At 43.7% G+C, this 20,370-nt stretch overlaps 1 protein-coding gene across 1 annotated transcript; it reads left to right on the forward strand.

Moving 5' to 3' along the window:
- Nucleotides 1–1,467: 1,467 nt before the first annotated feature.
- On the forward strand, nt 1,468–19,027 carry LOC311243032 (piggyBac transposable element-derived protein 4-like; the record flags this gene model as incomplete). The annotated part of the gene is made up of 4 exons (XM_084332103.1): nt 1,468–1,641; nt 1,751–1,926; nt 2,053–2,656; nt 18,449–19,027. The coding sequence occupies 4 exons, from the start codon at nt 1,468–1,470 to the stop codon at nt 19,025–19,027; spliced, it is 1,533 nt and encodes a 510-aa protein (XP_084188229.1).
- Nucleotides 19,028–20,370: the final 1,343 nt, after the last annotated feature.

Here is a 20,370-nt window from a genome sequence, read left to right on the forward strand (position 1 = left end):
CTCTGCCATTCTTTGTGCTATACTCAAACGGAAAACAGTGGGCGGTAGTGCAGAGGGAGGCGGAAGTTCACTGCCACAAAGGAGAGCTATTTGAAGAAGAAGAGCACCCGGAAATTCGTTCGCCAGATAATTTTCTACAGAACACACACGCGTTTTTTTTCAGAGCATTTGAGCAACAGCATTTGAGTTTTTTGGAGGATTTTTTTATAGTATTTTTGTAGTCTAGTTAGAGAGTTAGTTAGCAGCAGCGTTTAGGAGTTAGTTAGTTCGTTTTTTGTAGTATTTTTGTAGTATTTTTGACCATCCCATTCCCAATATGGCTGGTCCGCGTGTCTGTGGTGGAAGTATCTGGGAAAAGGACTATGTCTCAGAGGATGTAATGGATGAACTCTTTGGTGATGACACTTCTTCATCCGAGGCATCGGATTCAGGAGACATTGATTGGTCACCCGTGGCGTTCAACAACAGCCAGAGGTATGTATTGCTTTTGTAGTGAGCAATATGCAATATATACAGAATGGAATGTTGAGTGTATATACAGTGTGTGTGTGTGTGTTGTAGTGTGATATGATGAGCAGGCAGCCTGCCTGTATACAGTGTATACAGTGTGTGTGTGTGTTGTAGTGTGATATGATGAGCAGGCAGCCTGCCTGTATACAGTGTATATACAGTGTGTGTGTGTTGTTACTGTGTGTGAAGATTCCTTTTTGAATGTTGAAAATAATGTACTTCAAATGTCTACACCTACAGTGAGGTAGCGAACAAAGAGGCTCCTGCTGCAGTGAGACGCAGGCGTGGTGGTGCTGCTCCTCCTCTTCCTGCTCCTCTTCCTCTCATGCCGGCTCCGGCTGCAGTGAGACGCAGGCGTGGTGGTGCTGCTCCTCCTCTTCCTGCTCCTCTTCCTGCTCCTCTTCCTCTTATGCCGGCTCCGGCTGCAGTGAGACGCAGGCGTGGTGCTGCTGAGCTGCCTTCGACCAGTGCCGAGGGGGCAGGGCGTGCCAAGGCCCGCTCCCGAACGCCAATTGACCCAGACAGGTGAGATTATTGCGTTTTTATTATTACGCAGACTTTGTATGTAGTGTGATAGATGTGCAGTTCTTTATATGTACAATCAACTGTTCAAAACGTCACTACCCTTACTGTGTGTGAATATCCCTTTTTGAATGTTGAAAATAATGTACTTCAAATGTCTACACCTAGAGTGAGATATCGGACGAAGAGGCAGAGGCTGCTCCTCTTCCTCCCGTTTCTGCTCCGGCTGCAGTGAGACGCAGGCGTGGTGCTGCTGCTCCTCCTCTTCCTGCTCCTCTTCCTCCCATGCCCGTGCCGGCTGCAGTGAGACGCAGGCGTGCTGCCCCAGCCGTGCTTGCTTCTATTATAGTAAGACGCAGGCGGGCGGCTGCTTCAGCTTCTCGACGCAGGCGGGCCGCTCTAGTCCAGACTGACCTCCAGCCCTGGAAGACCGACATGGATGCTGATCCAGCCCCTCAGCCCCTCCGGTTCATGCCACGCAGACCCCCAGGACCCCAGCTAGATTTGCACGCTAGGTACACACCAAAGGACCTCTTCACGCTCTATTTCACCATGGATGCTGTGAAGACCCTGTGTATCAACACAAACAAGAACGCGGCAAGGAGACAGGCAAGTTTCAAGTTTCTTTATTAGTTGCCATACAAAAATACACAATACTTTTATATGAAATGCTTTTTCCTCTAAAAAATTACTAACTGAGTTACAATACAATATACAGGCACTGGGGCAGAAGACCAAGTGGGTGGATATTCACCCTGAGGAGATGTACAGGTTCATCGGCGTGCTTCTGTACACCTCCCTCGTGGAAATGGCATCCATCCAGGACTACTGGAGACGGAAACATTCTTGTTCTGTGCCGTTGCCTGCGATGGTAATGGTCCGGGACAGATTCAGGTATAATATATAGTCCTGTACATCGTGTCCCATATGTTATTTATGTTTATAGTGTCCCATGTTACTTTGTGTTTAGATCTTTTTTTATATGATTTATATGACTTTGCCTTTTGACTTTGACTTCAGGTCCATCTTGTGGAATCTCCACCTGAGTGACCCGGAGGAGGATGCCAGGAACGACGCCAGGAGGGGAACAAAACAGCATGACAAGCTGGCCCGTATCAAGCCTCTCATGCATACCATCCTCGAGTCCTGCAAGGTTCACTACCACCCTAGAAAGAACCTGGCAGTCGACGAGAGGATGGTGGCCACAAAGGCGAAATCGGGCATGACCCAATACATGAAAGACAAGCCGACCAAAAGGGGGATAAAGCTATTTGTTCTGGCCGACTCCTCAACCGGCTACACCATAAGCTTTACCGTGTACATTGGGAAGGCACACGTCCGAACCAGCGCACACGGTATCGCTTATGATGCCGTCATGGACCTCATGGAGCCAGCATGGCTTGGGACTGGGTACCACATCTACGTAGATAATTTCTACACCAGTCCCAGGCTGTTTTTGGACTTGCTGGCCATGAAGCTGGGAGCCTGTGGCACCTACAGGGAGACCAGGATAGGGTGTCCCCAGCACAGAGCGAATGACCTGCCAATCAAGGCTGTGAGAGGCACGATTCGTTGGCTCAGAGAAGACGCCCTGGTCTTCATAAAGTGGATGGACAAAAAGGAGGTATGTACTCTTTTTTTTTTCTTTTTTTCAGAATCAGAAAGGTCTTTATTGCCAAGGAGTTTACACATACAAGGAATTTGATTCTGTCATTTGGTGCGACGCTAACCGACCGACAATTACGGTAGAATAAAATAAAAGGTAGAATGAGATAAATGAAATATAAACTAAATTAAAATAGAAGTACAATAGAATAGAATAGAATTATGAAATAAAAATAGGCCAGGGCTGTACAATTGTGCACAATGTAGTCGAGTATATACACTGCAGAGGGGTAGAAGCTGTTCTTGTTGATGAGGCTCACTGCAGAGGGGTAGCAGATGTTCTTGTTGATGAGGCTCACTGCGGGGAAGCTGTTCTTGTTGATGAGGCTCACTGCAGAGGAGGCTGTTCTTGTTGATGAGGCTCACATCTTTTTTTTTTTTCTTTTTTTTTTTTTTATTATTGCAAAACAAAACTTATTAAAAGTCAGTACTCAACACACAATGTATAATGAAACTTTCAGTAAAGGTGGTTAAAATATATGCAAGTACAGAAACAGGATAAAACAAAAATAGTCAATAATAACATTTTAACCGTATACAGTGTATATCCAGCGAAGTTACAATTATATAAATGTTAGTATATAATATACCCCTAATACCTATTTTCTAAAACCCTACACACATATGCTCCAGCTCAAACCCCCCCCTCCCGGACCCCCTCTTGGATAGTACCTCCATTATCCCTCACTCCTAACCAGACACTACCATTATAGGCTAGCTTTTATTCTCTCCACCACTTCTAACCACATTGACATTTTGGATTCATTGAGCCCCAGAATTCTTGCTGTAGATATTTCTTGATATATCACATCGAGATATGTAAGAAACCACACTTTCCGGCACATTTTTTCCGGTTGAAACCAACGTGATGCGATCAGTTTTTTAGCTACTGTGATACCCGATAAAACCAATCTTTTTAGTTGTGGATTCACTGCAAACTCAAAAACATCATTCAATAGTAATACCGCGGGGTGTACAGGTATATTCCAAAATACGAGTATTGATAATTGTTGGGACACATCTTTCCAGAATGCCTTAACTGGTGGGCAGTCCCAATACATGTGCATAAATGTTCCTTCGTCCCCATTTGTACATTGGGAGCATTTGGAGTCTTGTATAAGCCCCATTTTGCACAGCCTTATAGGAGTCAAGTATGTCCTGTGAATATAGTTCAGATTGATTTGTTGATGATCCGGGTTCCTTGATGTAAGTCGGACATTTGCCCAGGCTCCTTGCCAATCAAAGTCATTTTCCAGGTCTGGTATATCCCTCCTCCAGACATTGTCTAGTTGAAGGGTTTCATACGAGGACGTTAGTAATTGATAATAAAAACCTGATACAAAACCTCCCAATGTATCTCTTTCATAGAAAAATTTGTGGTATTGATGAAATATGACAAGTATCATGTAATTTTATAAGCGGAGACATTCTCCCATCACTACACTATATAAAGCTGGTTTTACGTCTCTCTCTCAGACAAGAGGACCACTCACAGATCAGTGACCTGCAGGCTGACCCCTGGTACATGGTACCGTTCCTCTCACACAAGCACACACACACGAACCCACACACACACATCCACACCCTCAAAGCACATACACAAACCTACACACACACACACACACAAACCTACACACACACACACACACCCTTGCTCACCCACCAGATTAGCCGGATCACATAAATTCAACAAAATGCCACAAGCCGACTAATATATGGCCAGGTCATCCAGTGGTCACATATTCCAGTCTCCATTAATCACAGATCGTTATCTTAGACCCACACACGCACCTACTTACACGTTAACGTGCGATACATGCACTCATGCACGCCGGACATACAGGCTGACCAATACACACAGACACACAACGTGCACGCAGGACTGAGACCACATACACACTGGACTATGGGATCGCTAATAAAGATCACCCCCAGATCCAAGGGGGGACTTCACTTGACTTCACTTCACTTCACTTGACTTCACTTCGACTTTTTCTGCTTTGACTTGGACTGGACACAGACTGGAACGGAGGAGACATGCTGGACTGAGACAATGACTTGACTTTTATAATTTCCTTTAATATACTCAACCGGCCGGTTGTAACAATCTAGATTTCAAATTGTACCTTGCTATATTCACCTTGTATAAATACTTTGCTTATTCACTTTTATATTACATTGCTTGTTAAACTTTTTATAATAAATACCTTCAAAAGTGTTTCATCTCTTATATCTTTAAGTATCTTTTACAACTTTCATGTTTGAGTCTAAAACGTGACAATTTGGCGTTCCTGGTGGGCATTCAATCAGACTTACCGACCTAGCTATTTACGGACGATATTGACTGGAAGACATCCACTCAGACAGAGGATCCACTTTCAAAGGTAAGCAGATAAGCCTGTTACGCAAAAGTCGAAATCTGCATAGTTAAAACAGCCGTTATGAGTGGATGCATTCTCAATTATTGTCTTGTAAATAGGTGGCTAAAAATAAAAGTAAAACCCATTGAATTGTGTTGTTGAAATGGATATTTGCAAGGTGCAATTTATAACTAGAACTTTTTTATTTAATTTTTTTTCCCCACTCACCACTCTCTTTTTTTTTTTTTCCCTTCTCTACACTAGGCTAGAACCAACCCATTTATTTAAGTTAAGGGTAATCAGTTATTGAGTATAGACATAAAGTGGATTGCAGGTCTGAAATGCGGGAGAATTACGCCCATATTACGATTAAAGGAGCGATCGGCCTTTTCTTAGTCCTGGGATAGTGTCTCGTTTGCATCAGTCGACTGCAATCCAAGTCTTCAAGATAAGCTTTGTCAAATTGTTTAGGTTGGAGCAATGAGGGTTTGATTGGGTGTGGTTGTGCTCGATGAAAAGCAGTGTGTTTTATATTCTGTCCTTTTTTCCCCCCTCTGCTGTTGTTGTTTGTGTTGAATGATAAGTCCTTCTCTGAAAGGCAATAAGTACTGTCATAGGTTAGGATGACCCATTTTATTTAAGTTAGGGTTGTTTGTTTAAGTTAGAGCCACAGTGTACAGGGGCTTGAGTATGGCCGGAGTGGTTGAGTGGACAAACCATGGGATTGTGTAGGGCTGAAGTGCGCGGGAATTACGAACAGTTTACGGTTAATGGTTGATCAGCCTTAATTTGTCCTGATTTAGTCTCTTGATTGCGTCAGCCAGCTGCAATCCTGGCCAGGAATAAGCTTAGTCAGTTACGGTGAACCCATGAATGTGGTTAGCGTTTGATTTATGTTATACCGATGTTTCATTTCTGTATTTTAATGTTGAATATTGTATTGTACAGGCTTCTTAAATTTTGAGTGTTGAGTAGTAGGGAATGGTGTATTATATTGAAATTAGTGTACTGGTGGTAGGGGGGCCATGTCCTGCTCTGCGAGGAGGGGTACTGGTTCAGCGGACTTTTGAACCTTCGAAGCGGCCGCGCGAGGGAGCGGGTCTGTGGAACCAGAAACGATTGAACCCTCTTCGCATTGCAGTTTCAGACTATGCATTGACGATTAGATGGATGTATCTAGTTCATTAACGATAGGCGGGTGTTATGTTATATTATATTATTATGTTATGCTATAGGAGGCGTGGGTACCTGACTTCTCGTCGCGACCACTGAACACCGCCATGCGCACTGCTGGCCCACCAGCCACCACGGACGCGCGACTCGTGGGCTGGAAGCAATCGTTTTAATTGTGGTTGGATACAGAGGCGTGCGCCACGCGCATATTCACAGGAATATTATACACTCGATATCTGCGTTATTACCACACTTATAGATGCTGTTGAACCAGCAAGCTTTATCTTTTCTAATGCGGATTAACCATATTGTGGGGTACAGCCGCACTGATCATCATTCTATAATGAATTGCCTGATTATAGTTACACGCACGGTGTGCGGACTGCGTGACATACAAAGGGGGGAGAAGGACTTTCGTCTTGTTTGCAACAGGGTCCCCCGTTTTCAATTCATCATAATCATCATGTTGTTGTTTTTATTATTATTATTTCTTTGGTCCGAGGCGCGGGGTCTGTTAGTGCCGCTTGCGGTATATAGTAGATGTGTAATGTTGCAGGACCACGCACATAATTCACACAGGACTGCATTGATGAAGACGCACATGTTGGAATATAGAGCATACAATACTGGGACGCGCCGCCTATTTTATTGGAGCAACGTGCGCTCGATCGAGGCATGTTCCTGCCGGCGCCGGGGGCAACGGAGAACCACCGCGGGCTGTTGTTTTCTCCCGGACGATGTGCTCGGTTCAGCCGACATCCACGTCTTATTACCCGGCACGGGGAAGAACGATATGCGCCGGGCGCGTTGTCAGGATGGGGGGTGTGTGACATTGACAAGCGGTCACTGCACTAATCGTAGAACGTTATGTTACTGGGATAAGCGGCTGCGATTATTATAAATTAAGAGGACCAGAGGTGTTTTGTGTTTTTTTCATTTGATAAATAGGTGAAGTTTTGGTTTGTGCTTGCAGCGCCGCCACGCTCCGATGCGAGACAAAGCATGCGTTTCGCTATCTATATAACGGCGGATTAGTGAGCGACCATGAATCATAATTTTAGTAATTTGACCCATTATTTGATTTTATTAGTCTTCCTGGGGTCCACCAGGAACAGTAATTATTATTGCAATTCTTTGTTTTTTGGAGACAGTACCAGACGCATATTGCATGATGATGATATCGGGTTGAATGAAATTACGTGCGTGCACGGTGGCGGAGGAACAAAAGTGGACAGGTGAATGAATGAGTGAATGGGAACTTTATTTGACGGATTACAGAAGGGGTACAATACGGTACGGCTCAATACGTACAATTGTTGGGGGGATGCAGACCTGTGAAAGGCGTTTGTCTTGTTTCCATCAGGGTCTCCCACATATTTTGTATGCTTTGTAATAACAGTATGGCCTGTGTTCTTTGTGTGGTTCTGCTAAAAAAGACACAATGTAAACCTTTCTTTGTTTACTTTCAATGAAACCATAAAGCAGCCCCCAGAAGACCGATACAATTTGATAAGGGACTTAAGAAATGTCCAGCGCCTGTAATATTCGTTTTACATCATAACCATAAGATCTGTTTTGTGTCGTCACCCGAGTGAGAAGACTGGGTCTGGGCTAGAACGCTAATACATTCCACGTTTGGTCCTATGGAAGTAGATAGAAGGCGTGACTGGATATCTGAGCGATTGGTATGGATGTTTACAATCATAGTGAATATCGTCCTTGCATTGCTCCCAAATCATGGACAATCTAGTCAATATAATCATGGACATAGTATATAGGCCTATAGCCTCTGCGGTCACATTGATTGGTTAGCGCGTTTTATTGTTGGAAGTACATCTAACGCAATGAACCCATATTCCCCACGGGGACAGTACAGGTGTTATTATTCTTGACGAAAATTGTAATTTAGATTTGGCTATTATCCCTGTGATGGGAACTCAACGTGCATATACACTCGTAAAATCGAATGGTTGTTAGTCGACATCCAGCGGACGTTGCTGTTTTGGTGGAACTTGTTTTTAGTGGGTCTTAAGTGTCTCGGTATATATTTTCTTTGCAACTTTGATTCACTGATAAAACGATTTAATCACGTCATCGCGACAGGACGCGAGCATGCGTGTATGGGGTTCAAGAATGTTGATATTTGTTCCACTTGCACGTATTCTAAGTGGCTCTGTCGTCAGATGTCTGGATTCTAAATGCGACTGTTGCCTTATGATGCCTCGTGAGGTGGAAAGACGGGAAGGGTTTGCCGTATAGGATAGGTATATGAAAGTTGTATTTTAGTCATAAGTCTTCTGAGGATGGAAGTAATTACGGCAGTATGGTTTCTTTGTTGACAGATGTGAAGCTCGTCTGATTGCTGTCACTGTGGCGTGCAGTAGAAGGTCCTATAGTCATATGCGCGCGTGTGTGTTTACCGTTTGAATAATTAGGCATAATTCTAATGAGAAATTGATCCTTGTATATTACTTATTCATTAATTAATTTATATTAATGAATGTATTGTATGTTCGGTCTGTCTCTGATGCTGAAGGCAGGTCTGTCTTCTAAGAGCGGTTTTGATCTCCATATAAGACTGGATATGTTTATAGCAAAAAAAAAAAAAAAAAAAAAGAAAAAACACACAGATCGGAGTTGCAAACAACTTTTAAAAGAACATAGAGGATAATGGGAACACATATTAGGCCTGTATACATTATGCACCCATACATATTATATACGTTGGGGGGTATTTTTAAAGTGAATCTACTATACAGCGGAGGTTTTGAGGCAGGTTATTCCAAGGGGTTAATGCTCTACAACTAAAAGATCCCCTTAAGAGCGTTGGTTTTAGGACCTGGCAATTCGAGATGCCCACTACTGGGACCTTGAGTGTAATACTCATGCACAGTTTTGCACAATCGGTTCATGTATAGGGAACAGGGGTTTTACTGCTCAGGACCAATTTAAGCAGCAAGGCCAAGAGAGGCGGGCATGCATATACGGCTCACATTGGACCTTGGTCAGCGGCCCATAGTACCAACCGTGCTGCCCAGTTCGGGGCAGCCTGGAGTTTACAGAGGTCACCGCTTCTATCTGACATGAGTACCTCTCCTGGGAATACCGATTGCTCTTCCCATTTTTAAGAAAAATAAAGACGATAATTAAAATACTGAGATTAAGACAGAGTGCTGTCCAGCTTCACTCCAAAGAGATTAGTACTTTCGACTTGTTGAACTGCAGAATTACACGAGTTTAAATGAATCTTTGGAGACTTGCAGAGTCCTGGTTTCACCCCCCCCCCCTCCTCTCTCTCTCTCTCTCTCTCTCTCTCTCTCTCTCTCTCTCTCTCTCTCTCTCTTTCTCTTCCTCTCTCTCTCCCTTCTCAAACTCAGCACAGAGGACACAGCTGTCCCGGGTGGGAAGAGGAAGCTGAGACATTTTTAGCTAGCTGCTCCTGTTTTCTGGGAGAAGTTAAGAGTGGCTATGGAGATTCCCCTGGGCGTTCCGATGGCTCCTGGTAGCAGTGCCGAAGGGACTAATCGACGCCTGCACCCGTTGGCCGTACACCCCACGGCCCCACTGGGGGCTATAGGCCTTACGTCTAGGTCAGGCATTATAGCTCAGCTACAGTCAATGGGCGCGGAGAGATTTGTGTCAATATCAATCCGTGACCTAGCTTTCTTTAAAGAAGGAATGTTGCGAAATAGGGCAGGAGAAGGAAGGGTGATTTCGTTTCCCCCCCTCAATCCCCGTTAATCTATCTTGTGTTCCCTCTCTCTTAGGCCTAGGGGGAGTGGGTGTAGACTGGATTTGGCTGAGATTGAGGGTAGAAAGGGAGGGAGCCGCCACTATTTCGTATTTGCCTAAATACGATACTAAGTGCATGTCTGTCTGTGGGTGCATGGTTCTGCGTTTATGATTCCAACTAAAACATTAACTAATTTTGTTTGTCATGGTTTATTGGGGGGTGCATGGGGTACATGTGTGTCCTGGAGTATGGGTGTGAAGCGTATGCTTGGTTCGATTACTGCATGTTTCTATGATTATGGTGGGAGACTGGATGTGTTGCGTGTTTCTTTTTCTCCCCTTTTCCTGCTCTCCTTTAGGGAGGCCGTGGCCCATCAATCATGCTGGTGTATACCCCTGGTCTGTAAAATGCTGTATAACTCAGTAGAATACTGTATACTCATTAGAATATATATACTCGGTAGAATACTGTATACTCATTAGAATGTATATACTCATTGGAATACTGTATGCTCGGTAGACTACTGTATGCTCAATAGGTTAGACCAGCGTTGTGGACGCTGTTATTGTCTTGTCTTTTATAATGTTTTTTTGTCCCACGATTTGTGTCAGGATAGATCAATCAATCAATCTACAAGCCCTGACGCACACGCTGATAATCTCGCTAGCACACGCCCTTACGCTGGCGCGCACGATCACGACACACACACACATACATACACACACGCACACACACGTTGTCTGTACGCACACACAACCTAATACGAACACAGGCACACACACACACACGCACTCTATACACACACGTACACTGGCACATGAACACACAGACTCTGATACACACCGTTTCGCTCTCTCTCCCTATTTGGTCCTTATTTTACGTTATTTTAATTTTTTGGGTGTGGATTTTGTATTTTTTCTTTTGACTCTTTTTGGGTTTTGAGTCTGGTTCATTTTAGGTTTGCCGTTTTATTGTAATCTCTGTCTGGATGTCGTTTTAATGTGTTGGATTGATTGGTAATGTTGGCGGGGAGGGCCGCTGTTCTATTCTTCTCTCTCTCTCTCTGTGACTCTGGGACGGGCAGCGGACTTGATCCCACACGGACCCAATACTCAGCCATGGATATCCTCAGTCAAGGGGGGACGGGCCATGGTGGGACGGGCCATGGTGACTGTGGTGACAGCTGGACCACACTGACAGCATGGAGGAGAGGAGGTGGAGTATGAGACATTGGGACTCTAAGTGGTGACGTTACATCCCCCGACGGCTCTGTGGTCGAGGTCCTGCTGGGCCTGGCGACCTGGGGTCATGGGCTGGCACGGAGCAGTGGTACAGAGGACCCCCCGCTGTGAAGCCATGGAGCGGTTTGGGCGAATACGGGTCTGTCTTTGTCGGATATGTTTGTGTCGCTGACCATAGTGCTCTTATCATCCTGAAGGGTGGTTGCTGCTGCACTTACCGAGGACAAGGACTCGGCCGTTGGGATGGACGCTCACTGAGGTTGACAGAGGACGTGTGCCGCTGCTACGTCTCTCTGTATCCTCCTGGACAGGCGTCTGTATCCTCCTAGAAAGTCATCTCTCAGTATTCTACCAAGAGCCATGGCAGTCCCCACCGCGGTGCTATCTCTCCTCCCCTCTTCTACTCCTCCTCCCCCGTTTATCCCCCACTGACTGTGCAGGAAGTGGAGCTGTCCAATGCCACGTATTACCAGGTCGTGATATCCAGATATGGGAGGAAGCTGTGACTGGTCTCTCCTCACCGGATGACACCGGGGGGAGAAGCCTCATATTATAGGACTCTGTCTCCTACTCTCTCATCTCTCTGTCCCTCTCTTGACCGCACCAAATTCTCTCTCTCTCCTCTGGGCCCCCACATGTATGTGGTCACACTCCACAAGTCCAACAAGGTGTCACACTCCGCAAGCCCAACAAGGTTACGTATAGGTCTGATGTATTAGTGTTGGTCATCCCATACGCGCCGGAGAAGGAGCCTCATGTCATAGGCCTCTAGCCTTTTCTATCTCCTATTCTACTCTCTCTCTCATCTCTCTATACCGCACCAATTCATCTCTCTCCTCTGGGCCCCCCATTGTATGTGGTCACACTCCACAAGGTTGCGTACAAGTCTGATATGTAGAGCTGTGATCCGTCGCGGACGTCGGCCGGCGGTGAAGTTTCGTTTTTCTTTTGTATTTTTCTGTTTTTTAGGGGGCCTTTTGGCGCCCTACGCCCTGGTTTGGGTTAATACGCTGTTATGTTTTGTTATACACTGTTATGTTTTATTATGCACTGTTTTGATATCCACTATTATGTTTTATTATACTCTGTTGTGTTTTGTTATACACTGTTGTGTTGTTATTATGCACTGTTATGTTTTATTGTGCACTGTTATTGTACGCTGTTATGTTATGTTTGACAAACTCACAGTGAGTCGGATGTGCTGTGAGCTGCGCCAAGGGCCGTTACCATAATAGCGAGACTGTGGGACGATGTGTGCCTTTTATCCTCCAGTTATGTCATGGTATTTAAGCATGTTATTGTTCATGTGTTCTTTATTGGCCGTACATTCTGGGCCGTTTGTCTCGGGAGGTTTTTTGGCCACATGCAGGACTCTGTTTGATGAAAACAGTAGAGAGGTTGATGATTGTGCCATTTCTCTATTGACTCTTGTGGGTCGGCCGGTTGGGTGTATTTTTTATTATGTGGTTGTTTGTTGGTAATTTTGCTTGAGGTCCCCCTTCTATTTCATTTTCTCCCTACCTGTGGGTAGGGAGAGGGGGGACTGATGAAATATGACAAGTATCATGTAATTTTATAAGCGGAGACATTCTCCCATCACTACACTATATAAAGCTGGTTTTACGTCTCTCTCTCAGACAAGAGGACCACTCACAGATCAGTGACCTGCAGGCTGACCCCTGGTACATGGTACCGTTCCTCTCACACAAGCACACACACACGAACCCACACACACACATCCACACCCTCAAAGCACATACACAAACCTACACACACACACACACACAAACCTACACACACACACACACACCCTTGCTCACCCACCAGATTAGCCGGATCACATAAATTCAACAAAATGCCACAAGCCGACTAATATATGGCCAGGTCATCCAGTGGTCACATATTCCAGTCTCCATTAATCACAGATCGTTATCTTAGACCCACACACGCACCTACTTACACGTTAACGTGCGATACATGCACTCATGCACGCCGGACATACAGGCTGACCAATACACACAGACACACAACGTGCACGCAGGACTGAGACCACATACACACTGGACTATGGGATCGCTAATAAAGATCACCCCCAGATCCAAGGGGGGACTTCACTTGACTTCACTTCACTTCACTTGACTTCACTTCGACTTTTTCTGCTTTGACTTGGACTGGACACAGACTGGAACGGAGGAGACATGCTGGACTGAGACAATGACTTGACTTTTATAATTTCCTTTAATATACTCAACCGGCCGGTTGTAACAATCTAGATTTCAAATTGTACCTTGCTATATTCACCTTGTATAAATACTTTGCTTATTCACTTTTATATTACATTGCTTGTTAAACTTTTTATAATAAATACCTTCAAAAGTGTTTCATCTCTTATATCTTTAAGTATCTTTTACAACTTTCATGTTTGAGTCTAAAACGTGACAGTATCTGTGGTGTTCAATTGGTATGTGTAATGGAACACCGTGAGATCTCATACAAAGTCGTAACTGTATGTAAAAAAGCCATGTGGAGTCGGTGAGGTTAAACTTTATGCATATTTCGACATAACTACAGAGGCCCTTGTTATTAAAAATATCCCCTAATGAGTGTATGCCTCTCTCTTCCCATATAGGGAATCTTATAGGTCGTTTTCCCATTAAGAGAGCATTGTTATTGAATATGGGAGTGTGATTATGCCATACTTGAGGGTTAGGAAATTTCCTTTGTGTTTCCCGCCATGTCCTGATTGCATGGGTAATTATTGGGCCAAATTCTCGCTCACAATGCTTGATTGAAAGTTTAGTGTATGCTATGTCTTTCAATCTCTGTGGGGCTACTATGTTTTCTTCTAATTTTCTCCAAGATACCAAAGCCTCGGGGTCAAACCATATCTTCTTCAATGGTCTTAATGTGAAGGCATTAAAATATTGTAAAAAATCTGGGACTGCCATGCCACCGTCTGCTTTATTTCTCTGTGCGGTGGATTTTTTTATGCGAGGTGGTTTGTTATTCCAAATAAATTTGTATGTGGAGGTTTGTAATCTTTTCCAGTAGCCCTCTGGAGGAGGTAACGGAAGCATTGAGCTGAAGAAATTGATTCTTGGTAATACATCCATCTTAACTATTGATACCCTTGCCTGTACTGAGTTTTTAAGTTTTGCCCACCTGTCCAGGTCGTCTTTGATTTTGTTCTGTATTTTTGTGTAATTGTGCTTCACCGTTTGTCTTATGGTGGGAAATATTTCCACACCCAAGCATCTGAAATGTTTGACCATGGGTATCGCACCTGGGAGGGTTGTCTCTTTTTTTGCACTGGTGTTAAGAGGAAGAAAAGCCGACTTAGGCCAATTTATTTTAAATCCCGATAAATCACCAAAGTTCTCTATCAACTTGAGTATAAGCGGCAATGTGTTGGGGTTTTGCATGAACAATATTACGTCGTCCGCATATAAACAAATTTTATGATGTGTGCCCTTGATTACTATTGGTTCTATGTGTTGGGATTGTCTTATAAATTGTGCTAAAGGTTCTAATGATAGATCGAATAGTCCGGGACTAAGAGGGCAACCTTGTCTGGCTGAGCGTGATACCGGAAAGATATCGGAGATGAATGTGCCTGTTGTAATCCTGGCCGATGGGTCCTTGTATAGTACTTTAATCATATCAATGAAACCTTTTCCTAACCCCATCCTTTCCAATACTGCCCATAGAAACGACCATTCCAACCTGTCAAATGCTTTCATAGCATCCAGGGATAGTATCGCCTTAGGTGTGATGTCCTCTTTGTCTGTATCTAGTACGTGCAGTATTCGCCTTATGTTATCATTGATCAGGCGACCTTTTATGAAGCCTGTTTGGTCCGGATGAACTAAAGACGTCATATGCTTTTGCAATCTGATGGCTAATATCTTAGAGTACAGTTTGACATCGGTTCCGAGGAGGCTTAAAGGACGGTAACTACCGCACTCAGTGGGGTCTTTGTCTTTTTTGTGAAGAACTGAAATGAGTGCGGTATTTTGGTGTTCTATGAAGCTTCCCTCTTTGACTGAGTATAAGATCATATTTAGTAATAAGGGTCCAAATATGTCCCAGCAAGAAATGTACATTTCTGATGGGATACCGTCAATTCCCGGAGCTTTGCCGTTTTTCATTCCGGATATGGCCTTCTTGAGTTCTTCTAATGTGATCGGTACTTCTAACTGTTTAGCGTCTTCCTCCGTAAGTTTAGGGAGAGTAATTTGATTAAGATATGTGTCTAATTTGTCTTGATCAAAGGTCGGTTCTGAGTTATATAAATCGGAGTAGAATTCTTTGAATGTATCGTTTATTATTTTGGGTTCTGTTACTAGAGCTTGTTGTTTCCTAATGGCAGTTATATCTGCAAATTTTGCATTAATTCTTAGTCGCATGGCTAATAGGTGACTAGGTTTAGAACCTTGGAAGTACTGCTGTTGTCTAGTGCTGCGTATTTGCAATTCCGATTTTTGTCTGTACATTGCTTTGATCTCTGTCTTTAGAATGTTAACTTGGTTATCTAGTCTGGTAGAGTTGTTGTATTTTAAAGAATTAAAAAGCGTTGAGTAAAGCGTTTCCATTTCAGACAGTTTTGTGTTTTGATTTTTGCGCAATATGGAGGTAAATCTATCCGAGAAATCCTTGATCATATTTTTTACCGACATCCATAATATTCTGGGATCTTGCACCGAGTTAGTATTGTCTTGTAGGAATACTGTGAGAGCTTCTTTAATTTGTGTAATGAATTCCTTGTTGTTAAGCAGCATCGAATTAAAACGCCATCTTGGGGCCCGGGCAGATAGTGTACCAAATGTTGCTTTCAGGATTAAGTAGCAGTGATCTGATAGCGCATTGGGTGTCATTTCCACTTCATATTTATCAAATATTCTCGGGGATGCAAAGACGTAATCAATTCTGGATAGTGTGTTGTGTCTCGCCGAACGACAGGAGTACTTGCGGGTCATGGGGTTAAGTGAACGCCATAAATCAGTTACTCCTGTTGATTTCGACCAATCTTTTAATGCTTTAGATGAATTATTTTGTTCGCTTGAGAAGGAAAGGTAAGTTTTGTCCATCCTTGGGTTCCAAATGGCATTAAAATCCGCACCTATTATATATGAGTACTCGGGATGGTTTAACATTTCTCCTGTTAGTGAAGTGAAGAAACCCACTTCGTACAAATTCGGGGCATATACCGCTGCCAATGCAATTTTCCTGTTATTGTGTATAATCCTAGCTATAGTTATGCGCCCCTCAGCATCCGACCATACCCCTTTCAATTCGATATTTAATTTGCGTCTGACGACTATGGCTACCCCTCTAGTTCTCGTAGCAAAAGATGAGTGACTAATATTATGGTATATGTTATCCGCTAACGTATTTATGTCTCCCTCTAAAATGTGCGTTTCGCTTAATAGAGCCACGTCCACATGTTCTTTTTTCATCGGTGTGAGCACGCTTTTGCGCTTGTGTTGTTTGTTTATCCCACCGGTGTTCCATACCATTATATTCAAACTAGCCATAGTCTATGCATGTTTTCGTGTAGTTTTTGGTAATGTTTCTGGAGTATGAAGCTACAATAGATGTACATCCAATTAATGAGGTCCCGTTGAGAGCTGAGCTTAAAAACATATATATATACAAATAAAAATCCCCTATTTTCCCCTCACCCAGAAAGTCGAACATGCCTGTGTTCCAAGAACACATCCTCCGCGATTGACTTTCTCCCATGGTCCACCGGATTGCCCAAACTGAGCATTGTAATCCTAATTTTCCTATGCTAATTGCCATAGGATCTAACATTTCCATTCTATTGCAATAGAATGTCGCTTTTGGTCTTGCACCTTCCCTTACTGTAATGAAGTATTGTGATAAATAACATAAAGATAAAAATAAAATAAAAAAAGAGAATAAACCTTCATCGACATATTCCTTTGAACCCTCCACTAACGTGTGGGGGAAAAAAAGGAAAAGATTGTAGAGCAATATTGACACCTTAATGTGAAGAACATTGGAAAAGAATAATGTAAGTTAAAATATATCTAAAAAATATAGAGTAATATTGACACCTTAATGTGAAGAACTTTGGAAAAGAACAATGTAAGTTAAAATATATTTAAAAAATATAGAGTAATGAGAAGAAAAAATTCAATAAAATAAAAATCAATGGAAAGATATAGATAAGGAATAAGAGATAAATAATTATCAACGTGGAGAAGCCACTAGAACCGATTTAACTGATTAGATAAGATAGAAAAGCAGCGCCTTTTAGCGCTTCAATGTGCCTTTAATGGAGTGATTACTTAAATTGTTAGAATAACCTTGCTGTGCTCATACGTTTATGTGTGGTTAATTTTAAAGTATTATTAAGGACTGATTGCACTTCATTTAATTTATTATCTACTATGTGTATACACACCGAATGTTATTGTTAGAGTTGTATGCTTCGTTGTCATGGTGCCTTATATTCTAGAAGGTTGTAGAATATACTAGTGCCTAGACTATTTTACTTTCCAGAATGATCTAAGAGTCCCAGGGCATTTGAGCGGTAAACCCAGAATATTCCAGATAGATCTTTTTGCAATGATATTTATTTGTCCCCTCTGAGACCAGAGACTGAAATTATAATGTATTATGAATCGTATTATACACAGTACACTTTGTTATAGACGACTTGCATATCGTTTGCTACTTTGATGAACACAACAATGTCATTCCAACACTGGTGGAATGACCTCATTGATGAACACAATAAAGTCATTCCAACACTGGTATATATTTAGAGAGAGGCTTAACTGTTTCTGGCATTTTCGTCATGCTTTGGGTTATTTGCTACATTTTGATTCAGGAAATCATCAGCTTCAAAAGGTGTATATGGACCTGACCTGCGGCCGTTATTGCCCAAGAATGATAACAGCGCCGGATATGCTAGCCTTGGCTTGTAGCCGGCTTTGTACAGCTTTTGCATCACATCTTTGTATGGTAGACGTCGGATGATGGCCTCTTTGCTCAAATCTTCGTAGATAAATATTGGTTTATCACCATACTTCAGCTTCCCACGTTGGTTGCGAGCATATTTGATGATGTCATCCCTTGTGGTAGTTTTCCGCAGAGTGTATCAATTTGTTTTGTTATTCTTATTCGTGACTCTGTTCTGTCTAAATGTCTACTGTGAGCGATTTGTAGTGTCAAATTTCCCTCGGGATGATTCATTTATATTCTATTCTATCTAGGTGCGCGTGTGCTCCACCATCCACCCAGCGATCACACCTCCTGGTCAGAAGGTCAGGAGGAGGGTCAAGGCGGCCAATGGGACCTGGTCGTTTGCCTGGGTTTCGGCCCCCACCCCTGTGATTGAGTACAATCAGCACATGGGCGGAGTCGACTTGTCCGATCAGCTGCTGCAGTACTACACCGTCCACCGGAGAACTGCCCGGTGGTATCGCACAATGTTTCAGCATTTTGTTGACATGGCGACCACCAACTCCTACATCCTCCACTGCGACTTGTGTAGGGCGAAGCAGGAAAAGCCTCGCTCACACAAGGCGTTCCTGGAGAGGTTGATGGAGGAGCTGTGTGGAGTGGACAGCACAGGAGTTCCTGTGGACAGGAAGACAGACCATCTCCCTGTTCCCATCAACCCTCCCGCAGCGGACGCGGACATTAGCATGAGAGCCACCGCTGGCCGTAAGACCTGTGTGCAGTGCACCAAGGCGGGAAAGAGGAGCGTCACAGCATGGAAATGCGAGCGCTGTGATGTCGCCCTCTGTCTCATTATAGACAGAAACTGTTTCAAAGATTGGCACAGTTGAGCACACACGCACACACCCACACACACAGAGGTCTGCCTGACTCCACCCCTGGGTCTGCCTGACTCCACCCCCCCTGGGTCTGCCTGACTACACCCCTGGGTCTGCCTGACTACACCCCTGGGTCTGCCTGACTACACCCCTGGGTCTGCTTGACTACACCCCTGGGTCTGCCTGACTCCACCCCTGGGTCTGCCTGACTACACCCCTGGGTCTGCCTGACTACACCCCTGGGTCTGCCTGACTCCACCCCTGGGTCTGCTTGACTACACCCCTGGGTCTGCCTGACTACACCCCTGGGTCTGCCTGACTACACCCCCCATGGGTCTGCCTGCCCAGGTATGACTGCACTCTAGAACATTTGTGATGTCACAGTATGATGTAGGGGTGGACGGTATGGTCTAAAATTTATATCACGTATAATTTGAAGCATAGACGGTAACGGTATATATCACGGTATCAGTGTTAGAATAATTTTTTTTGCCTGATAGGCAGGCTATATAAAGAATGACATCCTCAAGGCATGTAGATTTATAATATTTTAACTTAAAACTAGGCTACTTTTGCGTATAAAGTCATTATATTCCAAATAAAATAAGTCCCGAGTCGAGACTCCTGCTCCCATTGCAAACAGCGGGGCTGGATTTTGCTAGAAGCATATGTAGCTGCAGAGCCGCAGAGCGAATTGAATTGAATAAGAATTGAGACAAAGGTGCCACTCATCCTCAGCTTTAAGAATTGACAATTGTGTCAACAAATTGACAATTGTGTCAACAAATTGACACACAAAATGCTTAGAGACGATGGGGGTCAGAACGGCGCAAGGGTGGGGGGGGGCGCTGTTTGACGGGCCTGTGACCAGACCTGAAAGAGCGCCTGGCTCTGCGGCTCTGCAGCTGCATGCTATTCGCAAATCCACTGCTGCAGCCGTCCTCCCGGCTCCCGCTGCTGCCGTCGTTATCATAACACTACACACATATCGTAATGTTTACAGCAAACTGTAGTTGATCACCAGGTATGTTTTATTAACGTCGAATAATTCATATAAGAAAAACGATAGGGAAATATCTTACCTTTCTCCACTGGTTAAAAATGCCAGGAACTGAAATTGAAACTTGCTGTGCGCCGCGGTGATATGTGTTTATTATGAAATGACAATTGCGTGTTGACACGCCCACTGCGCGAAGCCTCCTAAATAACTTTTTCCAGTTTGCACATATCTATTATCTATTACTAATTCTATCTATTTTTAGGGGCAAATGCGATTGAAATAGTCGCGCTGTGGTTACATGACGTCATTGCTATTTTAGAGCTGCCCTACACGGTATAGTCAAAATCCATACCGT

The sequence above is a fragment of the Notolepis coatsorum genome, assembly GCF_963971535.1.
Source record: "Notolepis coatsorum genome assembly, chromosome: 16".
Lineage (NCBI taxonomy): Eukaryota > Metazoa > Chordata > Actinopteri > Aulopiformes > Paralepididae > Notolepis > Notolepis coatsorum.